The sequence below is a fragment of the Octopus bimaculoides genome, chromosome 1 (assembly GCF_046866305.1).
Source record: "Octopus bimaculoides isolate indiv1 chromosome 1, ASM4686630v1, whole genome shotgun sequence".
Taxonomy (NCBI): Eukaryota; Metazoa; Mollusca; class Cephalopoda; order Octopoda; family Octopodidae; genus Octopus; species Octopus bimaculoides.
In genome coordinates, this window is record NC_142928.1 from 156197049 (window position 1) to 156214308 (window position 17260).

At 33.5% G+C, this 17260-nt stretch overlaps 1 protein-coding gene and 1 long non-coding RNA gene across 33 annotated transcripts in view; one reads left to right on the forward strand and one right to left on the reverse strand.

Annotated features, from left to right (window-relative positions):
* Positions 1-17260, forward strand: part of LOC106868432 (uncharacterized) — a 266695-nt gene that overhangs the window by 89696 nt on the left and 159739 nt on the right. For 17 of the 30 annotated variants that reach the window (XM_089360688.1, XM_089360725.1, XM_089360711.1 and 14 more), the window contains one exon: positions 6553-8982. In XM_089360688.1, coding sequence (XP_089216814.1) covers positions 6791-8982 — 2192 coding nt within the window. In that variant the 5' untranslated portion in view covers positions 6553-6790. Of the gene's footprint in view, positions 1-1573; positions 1793-6552; positions 8983-17260 lie in introns of all 30 variants that reach the window. The other 13 variants (XM_089360655.1, XM_089360653.1, XM_089360664.1 and 10 more) reach the window with 1 other exon arrangement.
* The window catches only part of LOC128246979 (uncharacterized), an 86175-nt gene that overhangs the window by 52108 nt on the left and 16807 nt on the right, over positions 1-17260 (reverse strand). The gene's annotated exons all lie outside the window — the stretch shown is intronic.

Sequence of the window (17260 nt, forward strand, 5' to 3'; positions counted from 1 at the left end):
GATTGGGGGACGCTATGAATTTATTATAATATTATTATAGTATTGGATACAAGTTATATAATATTATATTAAATATTGAATGATTCGTAGTATATATAAGTTATTAAAATATAAAATATTTATTTATACATAAAAATAGGGGGGGGGGGCCCTGAGAGTATTATGTGGCCATGAAGAGGCGACAGTGGCCCAAAAAGTTTGAGAACTTCTGTTCTATATTAACAACATTTGAACAGGTGAGGTTTTGTTTGATAAGGATAACACTAACGTTTGTTATCCTTCTCCTCCTCCTCCTTCTCATCATCATCATCATCATTTATGTCTGTTTTTCCATGTTTATATGAGTTGGACAATGCTCCTCCATTTAATTTTTCCTGGACATATATAGTTTATACATAATTTTGAACAAGTTAACTTTGACTTCAATTCTCATTGTCATCATCATTTAACATCTGCTTTCCGTGCTGGCATGGGTTTGATGGTTTGACATGGAGCTGGCTAGTCGGGAGTTGTCCTGACTCCAACTGTCTGTTGTGACATAGTTTCTATGGCTGAATGCCCTTTCTAATACCAACCACTTAAAAGAGTGTGCTGGGTGCTTTTTTACACGATAATTGTCCATAAGCTGTACTGATGAAATATAAGATGATTGAAAAGACCAAGCGAAAAAGGGAAAGAAACAATATTAAATATGTAACTTTAATTAGAGTTGAACTTTCACTCTGTGCTTTACATTAAAAATTAATACAGATGATTGGAGAAAAAGAAAGATTCTTTTAATAAATATAGTACAAAATACTAAACTTCAACTATATTTAAATTTTACCGCTACACTTTACATTGAATGGTAATTACTTCTCTCCCTCTGCCAAACAAAGAGTACAAGTAAATCATCCTTCTAAATGGAAGACAGTAGGAGAGGGAAAATAACATGCTACTGGAATGATACAGTATATATGTGTGTGTGTGTTTGTTTGTTTATATATATATATATATTTAACAGATGTTAAATGATGATGATGATGATGATGATGATGATGATGGTGATGATGGTGTGTGTGCATGTGTGTGTGTGTTTGTGTATCATCATCATCATCATCATCACTGTCATCATCATCATTTAACATCCATTTTCTATGCTGGCATGAGTTGGATGGTTTGACTGGAGCTGGTAAGGCCAGGGACTGCATTGGGCTACATTGTCTGTTCTGGCATGGCTGAATACTCTTCCTAAAACCAACCGCTTTACAGAGTGCTTTTTATGTGACACAAGCACCAGTGCTTTTTATGTGACACAAGCACCAGTGCTTTTTATGTGGCACTAGCACATGCTACTTATATATTTTGTATAATTATATTTCCTAGAGTTGTATGAGTAAATTTTGATAGATGGACTTTGGTTAGCTTGCGTAATGTGCTTTGCAGAGTTTGACAAAAATAATTTTCATGGTCAAAAAATATATTTTAAATTTTATATAACTTTTACTTATAATCTTGTTAATGCTTCAATCATTTTATGTTGTTTAATTTGCAAAATGTAATAATTAATGATTTGCTTGCTCTTTTTTGTTAGGTCTTTCAAGAACTAGTAGTCACCCCATTAACAATTTTGCAATTATTTGAATACACTAAATATGTCCCAATACAGCTCTAAAAGAGAAGATGGTGCTAAATTCCTTGAGTCCAAGAGAAAAAAAATATCTCTAGGAGGCAGTGATAAGTTAACAGCAGAGTTTACTAATCAAGAAATTCCATCCCAAGAGCAGGTTTCATCTGTCTCTAGAGCTTCAAGGTAAAATTCTTCAAATTTAATTTTAATCAAAACATATAAATTTCATGGCTAATATGTATCAGAATAATTAAAGCCATGAGATTATAATTATCTATACATCATTTGAAAATAAATGAAAAAAATCAGATGTTCCTTTCAGATAGATTAAATATAATTCATATCTTAGGATCTGAACTGACAGAAAGATTTGAAAACTGTTGAAAAGTGATTGATTCACATGTGGAATATATAAACATTTTATGTTAAATGGATCTGTGATTTAACACCGTTGCATAGATAGTTGAAATAGGCACCTTGTAAAAACAATACAGAATTTCTAACCCATGCTAGCATGGCAAAATGGATGTATACCAATCAAACGAATTAGAATTAATAATTGAATAAAATACTGGTTCTATGAATCTGTTGTGCAAGCTATTTCATGAACTGGAAATTTCAGTGATCATATTTGGAAATAGCAGGATAGGTACACTAGTTATATGAAGGCTGTTGTTGTACAAAGTCTAAAAAGTAATCAAAGTTCCTGGAATTTCTTTGAGGCAATCATTGTAACAATGAGAACACCATTCAAGCAACTAATAATCTTCTACTGATGAGGTAGGTACATGAGAGCCAGAGAGACTTTGTTCTTACCTAAAGAAAAAAAGGTCAGACAAATGATTGTGAATATCAAATCTCTGCCTGGTGAGGACTGTACTCTCCAACATAGGTTAGTGATTATCAATTTTCAAGATGAAGATTAGACGATAATAAAGGAAATTACCATTAAGAGAAGGAAGATATGGAAATTAAAACATCTTTTCGTTAGACATAAACTCCAATTAGCACCAAATATTTTGTTCCTATTTAGATTGGAAGAAAGGAGAGATGGAGAGTTATAATATTAAAGACAGCAAGATGATCCTAAGGACCACACTGCAGAAAATTGATTGGTAAAAAAGCTCCAGTTAAGATGACATTGTTGAGGAATGAATATAGTAGACGGGGCTACATAAGCTAAATAATAGAGTAGGAAGGAAAGGGAGAAAGTAGGTAACAAGGAGTGATATCAGGAAGTTAGATTATCCATTCAGGAAAAAGATTGAAAGGCAGAAGCTTGTTGATGTTCTATGTCATGGAGATAGAAAACATTATGGATTTTGATTGTGAAGCAGTTTATTTGCACAAACATATTTTCATAGATATAGGATCTGAAATAAGTTAAATGTTCATTAACAGTTAATAGTAAGGGGTTTCATGAGCTACTTAGATGGCTTACTAGATTTGATGTAATTAATACTTGAGGTGATTGTAGTTAAAACAAAGGAGCTAGAGTATGACAGGGGCTTCAGGAGCTGTTACTCTCTCCATGGAAAAGGTATACCGTACGAAGAATGTATTAAGAATTTGATGTTGAGTTGCAGTGAAATATGGTCACTGAAAGTGGAAGAACTGCTGAAAATGGACAGAAATGAGAGGAGTATGAACTACAAGGTATATAACATTAATTTGCATGAAATATGGAGCTAAAGTGACCTGAGAGAGTATCTGGGCAATAATGATATCAACCAACATGTGCAAGACATTCAGTTATTATGCATACAGATCATGGATGCTAGTTAAAAAATAAAAAAGATGTATATTCACCATAGAAGATACTCATGAGAAAAGAAGACAGATATGACATGGGGAAAAGTGGAGAGGTCAGATTTCATGATGTTATACCTCACAGTTGAGATGATATGTTAAGATATCTGGCTTGTCTAATAAAAAAGATGATAAAATGATGATGATTGTGAATATCAACTATTGTGAAATGAAAGTATTAGCTATTTTTTCAAGCAAAAGGAAGAGGCTTGAATAGTATTAACACAATAGATCTTCAATCTAAAGAATATCAATTTGTCTTTTCTAATTCATGGGTAGTTTAAATATTGACGCTTTATTTTTTTTTTATTCAGGATTAAGCTTTAGATTTAGAGAAAAAGGAAGTGTGAATTAGCTGTGCTTATACATTTCCCTAAGTTATTAACACTATAAGTGATACCTTAAATGAAAGAATGGTAAAAGTAAAATGTAGAAATTCAAAAAGCTTACACAAATTTTGTATTATTTAGATGCAAAGAATATGTGTTTAGTACTTTTTGCAAAGATACAACTTTTACCTTTTCATGTTTCAGAACTTAAGTTTTTGTTATGTTTAATTAAAAATTGAAGATCACATTTGATTTCTGATTTCATCTATCCAGATGTTTAATAAATTTATGGTGAAAATTCAATGGAAAAAAATTATTTTCAAATTCTTAATTTATATATATCTGGTTCTAATGGCAACTAACTTAAAATTAGTCACTCTTGTTGCAGTGTTTGTGAAACTATCAGAAAATATTTTACTATTGGAATCTTTATGAATATTAGATGAAAGCTAATGACTAAGGAAAATACTCAAGGACATTCTCTGCTTGAAAACTTAAATGATACTAAATGTAGTTAGCTAGGAAGTGTTAATTAATTAAAATTACTTGTAGTGAGGGGAAAGAATCTTTAGCTTAATGGTCTTTTCTGATCAGGAAAGTCAGAGAGATAACCCCTGAAATTTTAATTTATTTAAATTAATTAGCGATAGAATGTGGACAATAGAGTGATTATGATTTTGGTAGAATGGTAACGGATCTACACATACCTCCTTGACAAACTATAGCTTTTACCAATGTTACCAGATGAAGAACACATAATATATTATTATCATTCTTACATCATTTTTACATCCACTTTTCCATGCTTGCATGGATCACTGGGTCTTCTCTAGAATACAGAATCTTGTCATTTGTTGTATTCTTTTGTCATATTCTTTGTGTAGTTCAACATCCTGATATCCGCTTTCACCACCTCTGCCCAAGTTTTCCTTGGTTTTTCTCTTCCACAATTTCTTTCTGTTTGGATGTGTGAACCATGTTGCTCATGCACACTGACATTACATATTCAGTTGTGCATGTTTCATGTTCCTTTAGCTTTTTGCACATCCTTCACAGCCAACGCCCATGTCTCATTTACTTCCTGTACACAAGCAATGCACAGCCTATGCTTCTCTTGAAGGTATAATCCCTTTGTTGCCAACATAGGTAATAACTCCTTGAACTTTTTCCACCCTGTTCTTATTCTGGTTGCTAAGCTTTCAGAGCACACTCCTTCATAGCTGATCAGGTCGCCTAGATAAAAGAAGCTATCAGCTTCAATGGAGCCATCTAAGCTTTGAAAAGATTTATTTTACTAGTGCTTTGATTACTCACTGCTCCTACCATGTATGAAGTCTATTTCCTCTGTTAACATGCTTGTGATCCTAGTGCACTTCTTGTGTGTCCATAATTTACACTGTGCACACAATATGGAGTTTCTACCCACTTGCTTTCTGTATATCTAGCACAACCATTTTCTCGAATGCAGCAGAATCTTCTTTCTCATTTACTATAACTTTTGTCTTTTCTAAGTTTACTCTGAAAGCCTCTCAGTTCTAAGTTTTGTTTCTATACTTGGAATTTATACCTAAATTCTTTTGCAGCCTTCACTATAAGGGATAGATCATTAGCATACACAAGTTGCTGTAGACAGTCTGTCATATTTTGAAGAGGGCTTAGAATCAACCCTTAATGTACACCTACCTGCATGCTAAATTCCTCACTGAAATATTGCTAACCTTCGTTTTGGTTACTGTATCTCTGTACATGACTTGTACTGCCCTTACAAGCCAAGCATCTACTCCTAGTTTCCTTAAAGACAACTCAACTATAGATTGAGGTTCCTTGTCCAGATCAACTAATGCTAGTTACAGAAGTTTCCTCTTAGCTATATATATATATATATATATATATATATATATATATATATATATATATTTATGTATGTATGTATGTGAACACACATGCACACACAGGCACACACACACACACACACACACACACACTGTAAATAATATTGAGTAATATCCTAAAAGGATTTAAGGTACAGTTCTATTTGTGTTTTGAAAGATGGCATCCATATAACTATGTTTAATTTTATAGCAGGTAATTATTAAACTGATGTGTCCTTCCTGGTGTCATGTGCTTTAACAATCACCTGTTTTCAGACTAGTTAGATTAAGGAAAGACAAATAGGTGTCTTGACAACACTGACTTACATCCATAGTGTCCATTGCCGTAGCAACAACAGCATCATGTTGTTAAGTCTCATCATCATTATTATCATCAGTAACAGCAGTCAGTGTCAGTAGTGGCAGTGTAGCATCACTGTTGACTTTATTAAAAAGATCTACTAACCCACATATTCAATGATTGGATTTATCTGCTTGTATTTGTTGACAAAATGTTTTATAACTATAAACTTTTTTTAACAATTTGCAACACGGAATAGGTGAATAATTACTTACTTTCTCTCTTAGCAAATATAATGAAGTTTCACTTCCAGGGATACTCTAAAGAGTTTTATTACTGCTAAATAAACTTTGTGTTCATCACTTTCACCATTGATCCATATCTGAATGTATTTTTTCACATCAATCACATCATTATTTAAATTTATTTCAGTACATAACTATTGATTATTGTTTTGTATACAGGTTGTTAGTGAGGCTTTTTTTTCTGCATGGTTTCTAGTGGTACTTTTTTTTTTTTTTTTAGAAAATCTTAACAAATTCACATTTTAATCTCAATATTTTTTTGTTATTGTAAAAGAATACATCACATAAATTTTGTTTTCAAAATTATCATTTTGTTTTTCATTTCTAGTTTCAGTGCTGGAAGATGGTTGTCCAGTAGGAAAAATGAGACCACAGAGACAGAAGCTGAATCCCTCTTGAAATCTCCTAAACCAAGCTGTATTCCTTCAAGTGGTAGGGAAGTAAATCACAGTAGCTACGGCTGGCCACCATCTCATAGTTTTACTACTTCAGATAAGACTTCACTAGACAAAACAGCTTTGGGTGAAAATTACCATCAAAGAAGCTCATACCTAACACATGGTAAAATGTCACATGTGCCTTCATTTAAGCATAAAGGTATGACAGAAAGCTGTACTAAAGAAGATAATATTCGAGATTTAAAAGCTGACAGATGTTCTGATAAACTACACAGGTCCATTCAACAGGCTGACACTAGTTCCTCCCGTAATATTCCTTTGAGAGCATCTGTTCGTAAAAGTCATGATTCTGAAAGGAATAGTGATTATGGAATAAGCAAATCTTCATTACACAGTAATATGTCTCATAAAAGAAGTCCCACAAAGTCTTCTGAATCTAGTAACACTAATCAGAAAACACCCAGAATTGCTGCAAAAGAAAGATTATCTGGAGACCATGACTTGCAAATGGCCAATATTGAAAGTTCTGTTTCTCCAGCAGAATTAAATGTAAATAAAAATAACAACGATCTCAAGTCACTAAGAAAACCTGTTACTTCTGGTAGAGTAGCTGAAAGTTTTGCAGATCAGTCATTTGACCGTTCAGATGTAAAATATAATTCATGCAGATCCCGTATACCAACTCCTAATTCTCCTTCAAGTTCACATAAAGCTGAATCACATAAACTTTCATCACAGAGCTTTACTTGTTCTAGAGGTTTGGATACAAACAGAGAAGCTAACATGGAACAGAGTGGTAAAGAAACAAATGAAAGTAGAGCTGAACGTATTGCTCGTTATAAACAAATCAGACGAAATGAACTGGCTTCAATAATTAGGGCCAGACTAGATGCTAACGGTGACAAAAAGGAAGAAGAAGAAGATAAAAAGTTGAATTTGAAACAAAATCTGAATCCAGAAATAGCAAAAGAAAGTGAAACACAGTTTCCAATTTCATCTCTTACTGAAAAAGGCAACTTAAATTTGAGAACAGAAAGCATTGAGCCTGAGAGTTCAGATTTAAAACTGAATAGATTGCAACAAAGATTCAGAAATGTGTCTGAACGGTCCAAAAAGCGGCAAGAAAGAATGCTACGAAATAGTCAACATTTATCTGCTGATCATATTGGTCAAACTGCAAAAGGTAAAATTCTTAGTAATAAATTGGACACGTCCACAAGTATAGACTCTAGGAATATTCCTCCTTCTATTGCTGATGATACTCAACCATCTTTAGAAGCTGAGAGAGCAGTGAGTCTGTCATATGATGACAGAAGTCAGCTAGCTCAGTTAAGAAGTGATGAAGTAGGAACAGACTTTGCTTCAAATGTTACGAAAATCTCTTCTGAAATTCCCTGTAACAAAAATCTTTCCAACCAGCCATCAAAATCCATTGGTGCTAAAACTGGGATAGTAAATGAGAAAAGTTCTTTATCATTATCAAATGACAGGTTCATAGATAAAGGTTATAATCAAGATTTATATATTCCTTTAAGAAAACAAAATGTACAGGAAAAGCCAAATATCATTGGTAGACAACAAGAAAAGTGTAGGTTTCAAAGTAAAAGTGATGGATATTTAACATCAGGTTCTGAGGCTGGATTTTCTGATAATATTTTTGACTACTCCATATCGGAATCAGATAATTTTAGGAATTCTAACATCGACAGTGAAACAGACATACAAATATACTCTCAGATGACAGCTGACTTAAATGAGAACCCTAGATCCTCAACATCTTTCGTAAAATCAAAACAACTACCTGAAAGTGCTGTTTCATATAGAAAACAATTGTTGCAGGATCTGAATGAAAAAAGTGAGAATAAAAAAATTGAGAATGAATGGAAGAAAGATATCGACTGGCTAGAGCGTAGAAAGTTTGAATACATGATTAAAAAGGCTGAGAAGGAAAAGAAATTTTCAGTCTTAGACAAGATTAAAGCTGCTGAAATAAAAGCTAATGCAATTAGACAGAAAAGAGAAGAAAATAAGGCAAAGAAGCCTCTTGAAAGAACAAAGAGTGAAAGTCAAGTTAAGATGCCTTTAGAGGTTTGTCAAGAAACTAATCGAAAAAATACTAACTTGGAACGTACTCAATCTTTTGGATCTGCTCCTGTAAAGAAAATTGAGGAACTTCTTTTCTCTCCTAAGTATGAAAGTAACTTGGATGAGCTTCTTTTAAAGAATGCTGCTTATTTAGCAGATGAAGAAACAGATTTGCCATCGCAGTCCGTAAGGAATTTACATCCTAAAGAAAATTTAAAGCTCAGGAAGTCTGTACGTAAGAAAAAATTAACCAAGCTTGCCAGTGTATCTGAAAGGTAAGTTTGATATTATTATATATTTGCTTGTAAGATACAATTTGAAGTAAAAATAAAAAAGCGATACAAATATGTTTGTGTAAGCTAATAAAGTGAAAAGAAAATTGTTTCCATACAAACAATTAATTAGTTAATCTCTTGGAAAAAGTCAAGATCTTGTATAAAAGTTGAATATAATATTGGTTTCAAATTTTGGCACAAGGATTTTGGGGAAAGGGTAAGTCAATTACATCCTCCCCAGTGCTCAACTGGTATTTATTTTATCAACTCCGAAAGGATGAAAAACAGTGTCAACCTTGGCGGAATTTGAACTCAGAACATGTTGATGGACAAAGTACTGCTAAGTATATTGCCTGGTGTGCTAACAATTCTGCCAACTCACCATCTTAAAAAAAAAAAAAACATGCATTCCCATGCCAGGAATTGAACCAGGGCTGCATGGGTAAAAGCCAGGAATCCTAACCACTAGACCACATAGGGAAGCCAAAAGTTAACCATAATATTGATATAACTAATATTAATACCAGAGAGAAGGCGGTGAGCTGGCAGAAACGTTAGCATGCTGGGCGAAATGCTTAGTGGTATTTCATCTGTCTTTACGTTCTGAGTTCGAATTCTGCCGAGGTTGACTTTGCCTTTCATCCTTTTGGTGGGATTGATAAATTAAGTACCAGTTGCATACTGGGGTCAATCTAATCAACTGGCCCCAGTCCCCAAAAATTTCGAGCCTTGTGCCTAGTGTAGAAAAGAATATAAAAACATTTCTCATGGCACCAGCACACAATTTACAGATGTTTACATTTTAAGGCAGCAAGCTGGCAGAAACGTTAGCATGCTGGGTGAAATGCTCAGCGGTATTTCGTCTATCTTTTTTGTTCTGAGTTCAAATTCTGCTGAGGTCGACTTTGCCTTTCATCCTTTCAGGGTTGATAAATTAAGTACCAGTTGTGTACTGGAGTCAATCTAATCAACTGGCTCCCTCCCCAAAAATTTCGGGCCTTGTGCCTAGAGTAGAAAAGAATATTAATACCAGAGAGAATTTTATTCTAATTTTATTCTAATTTTCAAATGTCTATTATAGAACCTATCAGGCTTTTAAGTTCTTTTAACACTATTAACAGACATAGATTAGTGGAATTGTATCAATTACTCTTAATACTATAGGGCCTAATATCTTTGCAATTAAATAATGTTGATAGGATTTAATATAATTATAATAATGTTGATCTCCATTTACTGTTATATGCTACTTTAATTCTTTAGGGTATATCACACTTCTCTTTCATTGTGGTAAAACTAATTTTTAACAGTGTCATTCAAGGATTTAATGTATTGATTATCATTTAGAGCTGTTGTAATATACACGAAGATAGCTTGGAAAGATAACTAAACAAAGAAAATAATCAAATTTTGAAGTGTGTTCATAAAGTCACTATCTGTATTTATTGAGTTCATAATGCTTTATATGAAATTGGTTGACGTACAGTTGTTTTCTACAGAATAGATATTTCTTTAGAACTAAATTTAGGTTTAGAATTTCTGTTTGACAGGAGTGCAATAAGTATACATCAAAATGTAGGTAGCATGCAAGTGCCATTTTAGCCATTTAAGAATATATAAGTTTATTTGCCTTTCATTTATTTCTTGAGCTGTCTTGGTTTTCATTTTTCTGAGATCCTGTCCCTAACACAATTCCCCTGTTGTTGCAGTGAAATTGTATCAGTGACAAGTTTACAGAGATGTGATGAACATCTTGATATCTCAGTAAATAAGTAAAAAGTAAATATAACTGTTTATGTGTACTTAAATGGTTAAAATAGCTATAACACAATATAATTGCTTAAGTTTCAATGCATGTTCTTAAAGCGAGTCACTTGCCAAACACATACAATTCCAAAATATGGATAAAATTTCTTGTATTTTTATGACTTATTATTCATCTTTGATTTTCTTTTTAATTGAAATATAATTATGATTATATTATAATTTAATATAACTCATCAGACTGATTCAGCTATTATTAAATTATACTGAGAGCTGAATCACTCAGACAGACATGGAGAAAGATATGGAGCTATGGTTGCCAGACAGTTGCAGCATAGCTCCATGTCTTTCTATCTCAATTTTTTTTTGAAAATAAGAGATATCTGTGAAACTGGTCAAGTCTTTGAGAATAAAAAAATCTAAATGAATATCAGTGCATTTTCAACTTCTTTCTTCTATATTTCTGCTCATATGGAATAAAATATATGTTTTATTTATTTACACACACACACACACACACACACACACACACGTGAAGGCGCATGACTCAGTGGTTAGAGTGTCAAGCTCACAATCATGAGGTAGTGAGTTTGATTCCTGAACCAGGCTTGTGTGTTGTGTTCTTGAGCAAGACATTTTATATGTTGCTCCAGTTCACTCAACTGTAGAAATGAGTTGTGATGTTACTGATGCGAAGCTGTATTGGCCTTTGCCTTTCCCTTAGATAACATCGGTGACATGGAGAGGGGAGGCTAGTATGCATGGGTGACTGCTTGTCTTCCATAAACAATCTTGACTGGATTTGTGCCTTGGAAGGGAGCTTTCTAGGTGCAATCCCATGGTCATTCACGACCGAAGGGGAATCCTTACCTTTTCATATATATATAATTATATAACATTATTAACTTCATATCATAAAAGAGTTAAGATTGGTGAATTAGCTTGTGGCTGTAGAGTTGCAAGTATATCTTCTTATTGGCTATGTTGGTCTCAGGGTAACATGGTATAGTCCCTGCTCTAATAGATGGTAGAAGTATGGGACATTCATTTATCCATTGATTTGTGATTTAATCAAATAATGTGGGAAATATATTGTGCAAGTCATATCCTTTGTTTTCAATCTTCCATGAAAGTATATCTGGTCATGGGAAATATTACCTTACTTGGAAACAAGTAAAGGTTGGTAACAGGAAGGGCATCCAACTGCAGAAAATCTGCCTCAACAAATTCTGTTCAACCCATCCAAAATTCTAGTACCAATGTATTACCTGTACTGCATTGGTAATATTATACTGGTTAACAATTTGAATTACTGGGCTACCTGCAGTGCCAGAACTGGTAAGATGAATGCAGAAACAGTTGTTGGTGGTGTAATAATTTAGCTGAAAATTGATATGCAGTTTCAAAATTTACATTGTTGAAACTATCTTGTGCAAGAATGGGTGAATTAATGAAATCTATAATGAACATGTTGAACATTTAACCTATTTGATTCTCTGACATTATTGTTTTTAGATTTGCTAGTAACTTGTCATGTACAATCACACATTCCCCCACTACAAGTTCTTGTTTTTATATTCTGTGTTGCTCTGTATGTTGATTGAAGTAATAACACTGCATACTAATAAATTATTTAGTACATCTACAATAAAATAATTGTTTATTGCAAGTTATATACTGTTATAGCAGATGGCTAGTAACAAACAGAAAAGCCTATTTTAACTCTGCTTTTATTGCCTATTTCTATTGTGATTTATATTAATGTTATTTTACTAAAGTGGCATTTAAGCAGTTATAGTATTAAGCTGTAACAATAGATAAATTTATTCACTCTTTACTGTAGGTACTGAGTTCATGAAATATGAGGTCAAATAAGTGACTTGAAGAGCTCAATAACCTTAAAAGTGGAGTGGGAATATAAACAAATGGATTAATGTATATATGAAAACATAAACTTTCAGTGAAGTTCTTGCAAACAGACAAAGGACAAATAATAATAAAAAGAGGACTTTAACAAGTGAAATACATCTAGGTTTACTGTAGGACATTTTGTTTTACATAGATTTGTTTCATTATTTAATTCTAGGCCAATCTTAATTTGGCAGACTTATGATCAAAGTTGTTTCAATTGTAGCCATCTTGCTTTATTTTACCTTTTATCCAATACAACATTATCTAATGTGCTTTGCCCCTCATTGATTCTAAGATATGTATATACTGCTTTGTATATAATACTTCTTACATTAATTCAAGATTATAAATTTATAGAAATGGGATATGATTGACTGAATAGATCCATAAACTGAATATATTTCTAATATATGTTATTTTATCTCAGAAGGATGAGAAGCAAAGTTGACTTATGAAATTTGAACTCACAACAGTTGGACAGTATGAAATATGAAGTATTTTATCAATGCTCTACCATTTTTGCCATCTAATTACCAATAATAAAAATAATAATAATAATAATAATAATGATAATAATAATAATAATAGATGCAGTGCCAGGCAGTGGCTCTCATGGCTTCTGATCTTAACTGATTGGAAATGTTACCATGTACATTGTTTTGTCTTGGTATAAAAGATGGGTTACAACAAATATTCTGCTCAATACCACAGATTTGCTTGTCACTTGCTTGACCATAACGAGTTGAGCATGTCCCTTAGTGGCCGATGATATGTGCATCTCTGATCACGAGCAGAAGTAGTGGGGGAGCATCACAGCCATGTGCTGAGTGGAATTCTCTAGGGTTTGGATGATTCACCTTTGGAAACATGGGTGTGTCGTTCAACATCCTTAAGTTAGTGTATTTCCTCTGACTTTTGTAAATCTTCTTGCTTTCTTACATCATGACCATTTTAAACTAAAATTGCTATGAATTACCTAATTCTTATCCTAAGCATTTTTGCAAACATTTTTGATTATGTAATGCTTTGATATCAGACCTACATTCACATAGTATCCCTAAATTAATTCTCATCTTGGAATATGGGAAAATATACTTTTGTGGCATATCTGCAGTAAAATATATCTGAATTTTCAAACTACTATTTAATCCTGTTTCAAATATCACTCAGGTCCATAGTTGAATTTATTAATGAATAGTATCTTGGTTATCTGGAATATCTTGTTTTGAATGATTAATAGCGTTAATTTTAAAAGTTGGAATGTTTAACAATCTTCTGTGAAATGTTGCAACTTTTTTGTGAAAGTAAAATTGTTCAGGAAGTCTTGTTCAAGTCTAGCATAAGAATTCTCTAAAATTGTTGGCATATTATCACTTACTGGCTGCTCCATTTCCGTTTGTGTTACTGTTGTCCTTTCCAATCCTGTTTCCAGAAACTTCTACATTGCACGATGTTTTCATGTTCTGAGTTCAAATTCCACTGAGGTCAACTTTGCCTTTCATCCTATCCTTTCAGGGTTGATAAATAAGTACCAGTTGAGTACTGGGGTTGATGTAATTGACTTATCTCCTTCCCCCAAAAATGCTGCCTTAATTTGAAATCATTACAGATCTGCTTGTCTGTCTATATCTACTTATAGGAATACAACTTTATATAATGGAAATACGGTTGTGTTGTTAAAAAGTCACTTTGCAATCCCATGGTTCTGGGTTCACTCTTACTGCATGCACTTTGGACAAGTGTCTTCTGCCATAGTTGGGTTGACTGAAGCCTTATGAAGTAAATTTGGTTGCTGTGGTGTGAAATTTGTGTAGAGACTAGGTGCTCCTGTTAAACATATGAACAAACACTATGTATTGAATATTATCGTTGTCTTTTAGTACAGAGAGATAACACCGTTAGTACGATGGTGAGAGGGGGTGCTATGCTAAGTGAAGTTAAGCTTAGTTAAGAGGAATGAACAGGTAGAAGGAAGTGATAATTGAGAAGTTAACAATTAGCGATTGGGAAACCAGAAGCAAAGAATGAAAGATGACAATTGAAAAATGAAGAAAAAACGATGGAAAATGTAGAAAAATGAAATAATGAAAAAATAAAAAGATGAAAAGAAGCTGAGGTAGTGTGAAAGGTTACCCTGTTATCTCTCTGTACTAGACCACAACTATGTTGCCTGAGATACACCAATACCTTATTTTTGTCTTTTGTTTACAGACTGTAACAATGTGTGTGTGTGTGTTGGCATGGAATGAACAAAATCAGTGTGTCAAACAAAAACATATGTCTCCTTTTATCCAAGGCCATCTTGCTTTTCATTATTTACAATATTGTTAAAATAAATACCAGACAACATACTGGAGCTATATAATCATCTATGGAGGTAGTGCCCCAGAATGGCCACAGATCAAAGATTGAAACTGATAAAAAAATTAAAAAATCATTATTGTAACTTCTATTTTTTCCATTAACAAGAATCATTTGCAACTGCTATGCCAGACACCTTATCTTCAAATTGCCCTTAGGAATACCTTACAAGTGCTTAACTATTGATTACTCTTAAGAGTTTGATGGCTATCTCTGTATCGTAGGTGTATTCAAACACAGATAAGTGTGGGCATTTAACAACTATACCTGTTATTGTTTTTCTTTCCCCCCTCCCCATCTAAATTTTAATAATTGTATTCTTTTCTTGTTTATCTCATGTCTCTAAACGTTCATTCATGCCAAGTTGTATCTTTCTCAAATCATCATGTCTCTTGAAACTTGTTTTCAGTAATAACTAAACAGTAATAACATGAAACTATTAATTTATTTATTCAGTCACGTTAATTTTCTCTCTGAAAAGTTTTTTTCTTATTAGCTACAGACATTTTCCCTCCTAAATAGAGCACAATAAAACCACAAACCGTTGAAAACTGTATAGCAGGCTGAATTCAATTTTGTTTTATTATGAAGCTCCCTTCCTTTTCACAAGAAACAAAAGTCAACTTTGTTGGGAAAAGATTATAGTTGATAACAGCGTTTGATCTGCCAACTACCTTTAAATTGTTTTGAAAAACAACAAACAAAATCATCTACCCAATAAATGATTCTTTTCTTTTCTCATTATAAAAACTGACATAACCTGAAAAAAACTGAATAAGCGTAAAGATTTATAACATTATATATTGATTTCTAACTTTGACATTTAGCCACAAATTTATAGGAAAGGCATAAAGTTTATTGAATTAATATCAGTACCCATTGGTACTTATTTTATCAGCCCTGGGAAAACAAAAGATATTTTCTGCTAAATTTAAACTGGGAACATAAAGTGATGCAGCGCAATACCACAAGACATTGATGAGTGTAGTGTTAGCCGAAATAATTTCACTTATGAAATTTTGAAAATCCCAACTAACAAGTTAACTTGGAAGGTACTCAAGAGTCTCTAAGATATACAGCATAAAATTATTTGCTTACTCAAGAACAATTCATATTATGCAGGAAGTACTGATGTAACCAACCTCAATTTAAAAATCATTGATGTTCAATTTCTTGCTGTTTACGAAACTGAACTACATCACTGATATTATATTCTTATATATTCTTACAATGAAGTGGACTGACTTGCTAATGGTTAGTACTTTTGTCATGACACAGTGCATCTTTGATTATAAAGTACACACTGTAGAACTTAAACATTTTGTTACTTTTTAGAAGTTAGCTGTAAAAGTTTATAAAATTAGACCAATTGATAAATTGGGAGAACACTCCCATGGTCCTTGTTTACAGTAGTATCACATGATTGGCTGCTTGAGGATGACTCCTGTATGTAGAAGATCAAACAGGATTGAAGGGTAGTATTATTTGCATAGGTAGAGAAATTTAAACTGGGAATATAAAGTGATGCAGCGCAATACAAGACATTGATGAGTGTAGTGTTAGCCCAGTACCGCCTGACTGGCCTTTGTAGGATTTTCGAGCGAGATCGTTGCCAGTGCCCCTGGACTGGCTTTTGTGTGAGTGGCACATAAAATACACCAGTTTGAGCGTGGCTGTTGCCAGTACCGCCTGACTAGCCTTCATAGGATTTTCGAGCGAGATCGTTGCCAGTGCCCTTGGACTGGCTCTTGTGCGGGTGGCACATAAAATGCACCATTTTGAGTGTGGCCGTTGCCAGTACCGCCTGATTGGCCTTCATGCGGGTGACACGTAAAAGCACCCACTACACTCTCTGAGTGGTTGGCGTTAAGAAGGGCATCCAGCTGTAGAAACTCTGCCAAATCAGATTGGAGCCAGGTGTTGCCATCCGGTTTCACCAGTCCTCAGTCAAATCATCCAACCCATGCTAGCATGGAAAGCGGACGTTAAATGATGATGATGATAATGATGGTTGTTATTGTTTAGTCCCCAGGTCAGCCCTCAAAGGCATTCAAGCTATGAGCATCTAGAACCACATTATCTCTTTATCTTTCTCTTTTTTAAGATAGTAATGTGCTATTTGAGGGCTATATAGGCTGCTCTTTTAAGCATGTAGAGTTTTTTTGGCTTGTTCAGATATTCTTTTCTGCTCTAGGCACAAGGCCCGAAATTTTTTGGGAGGGGGCCAGTTAGATTGACCTCA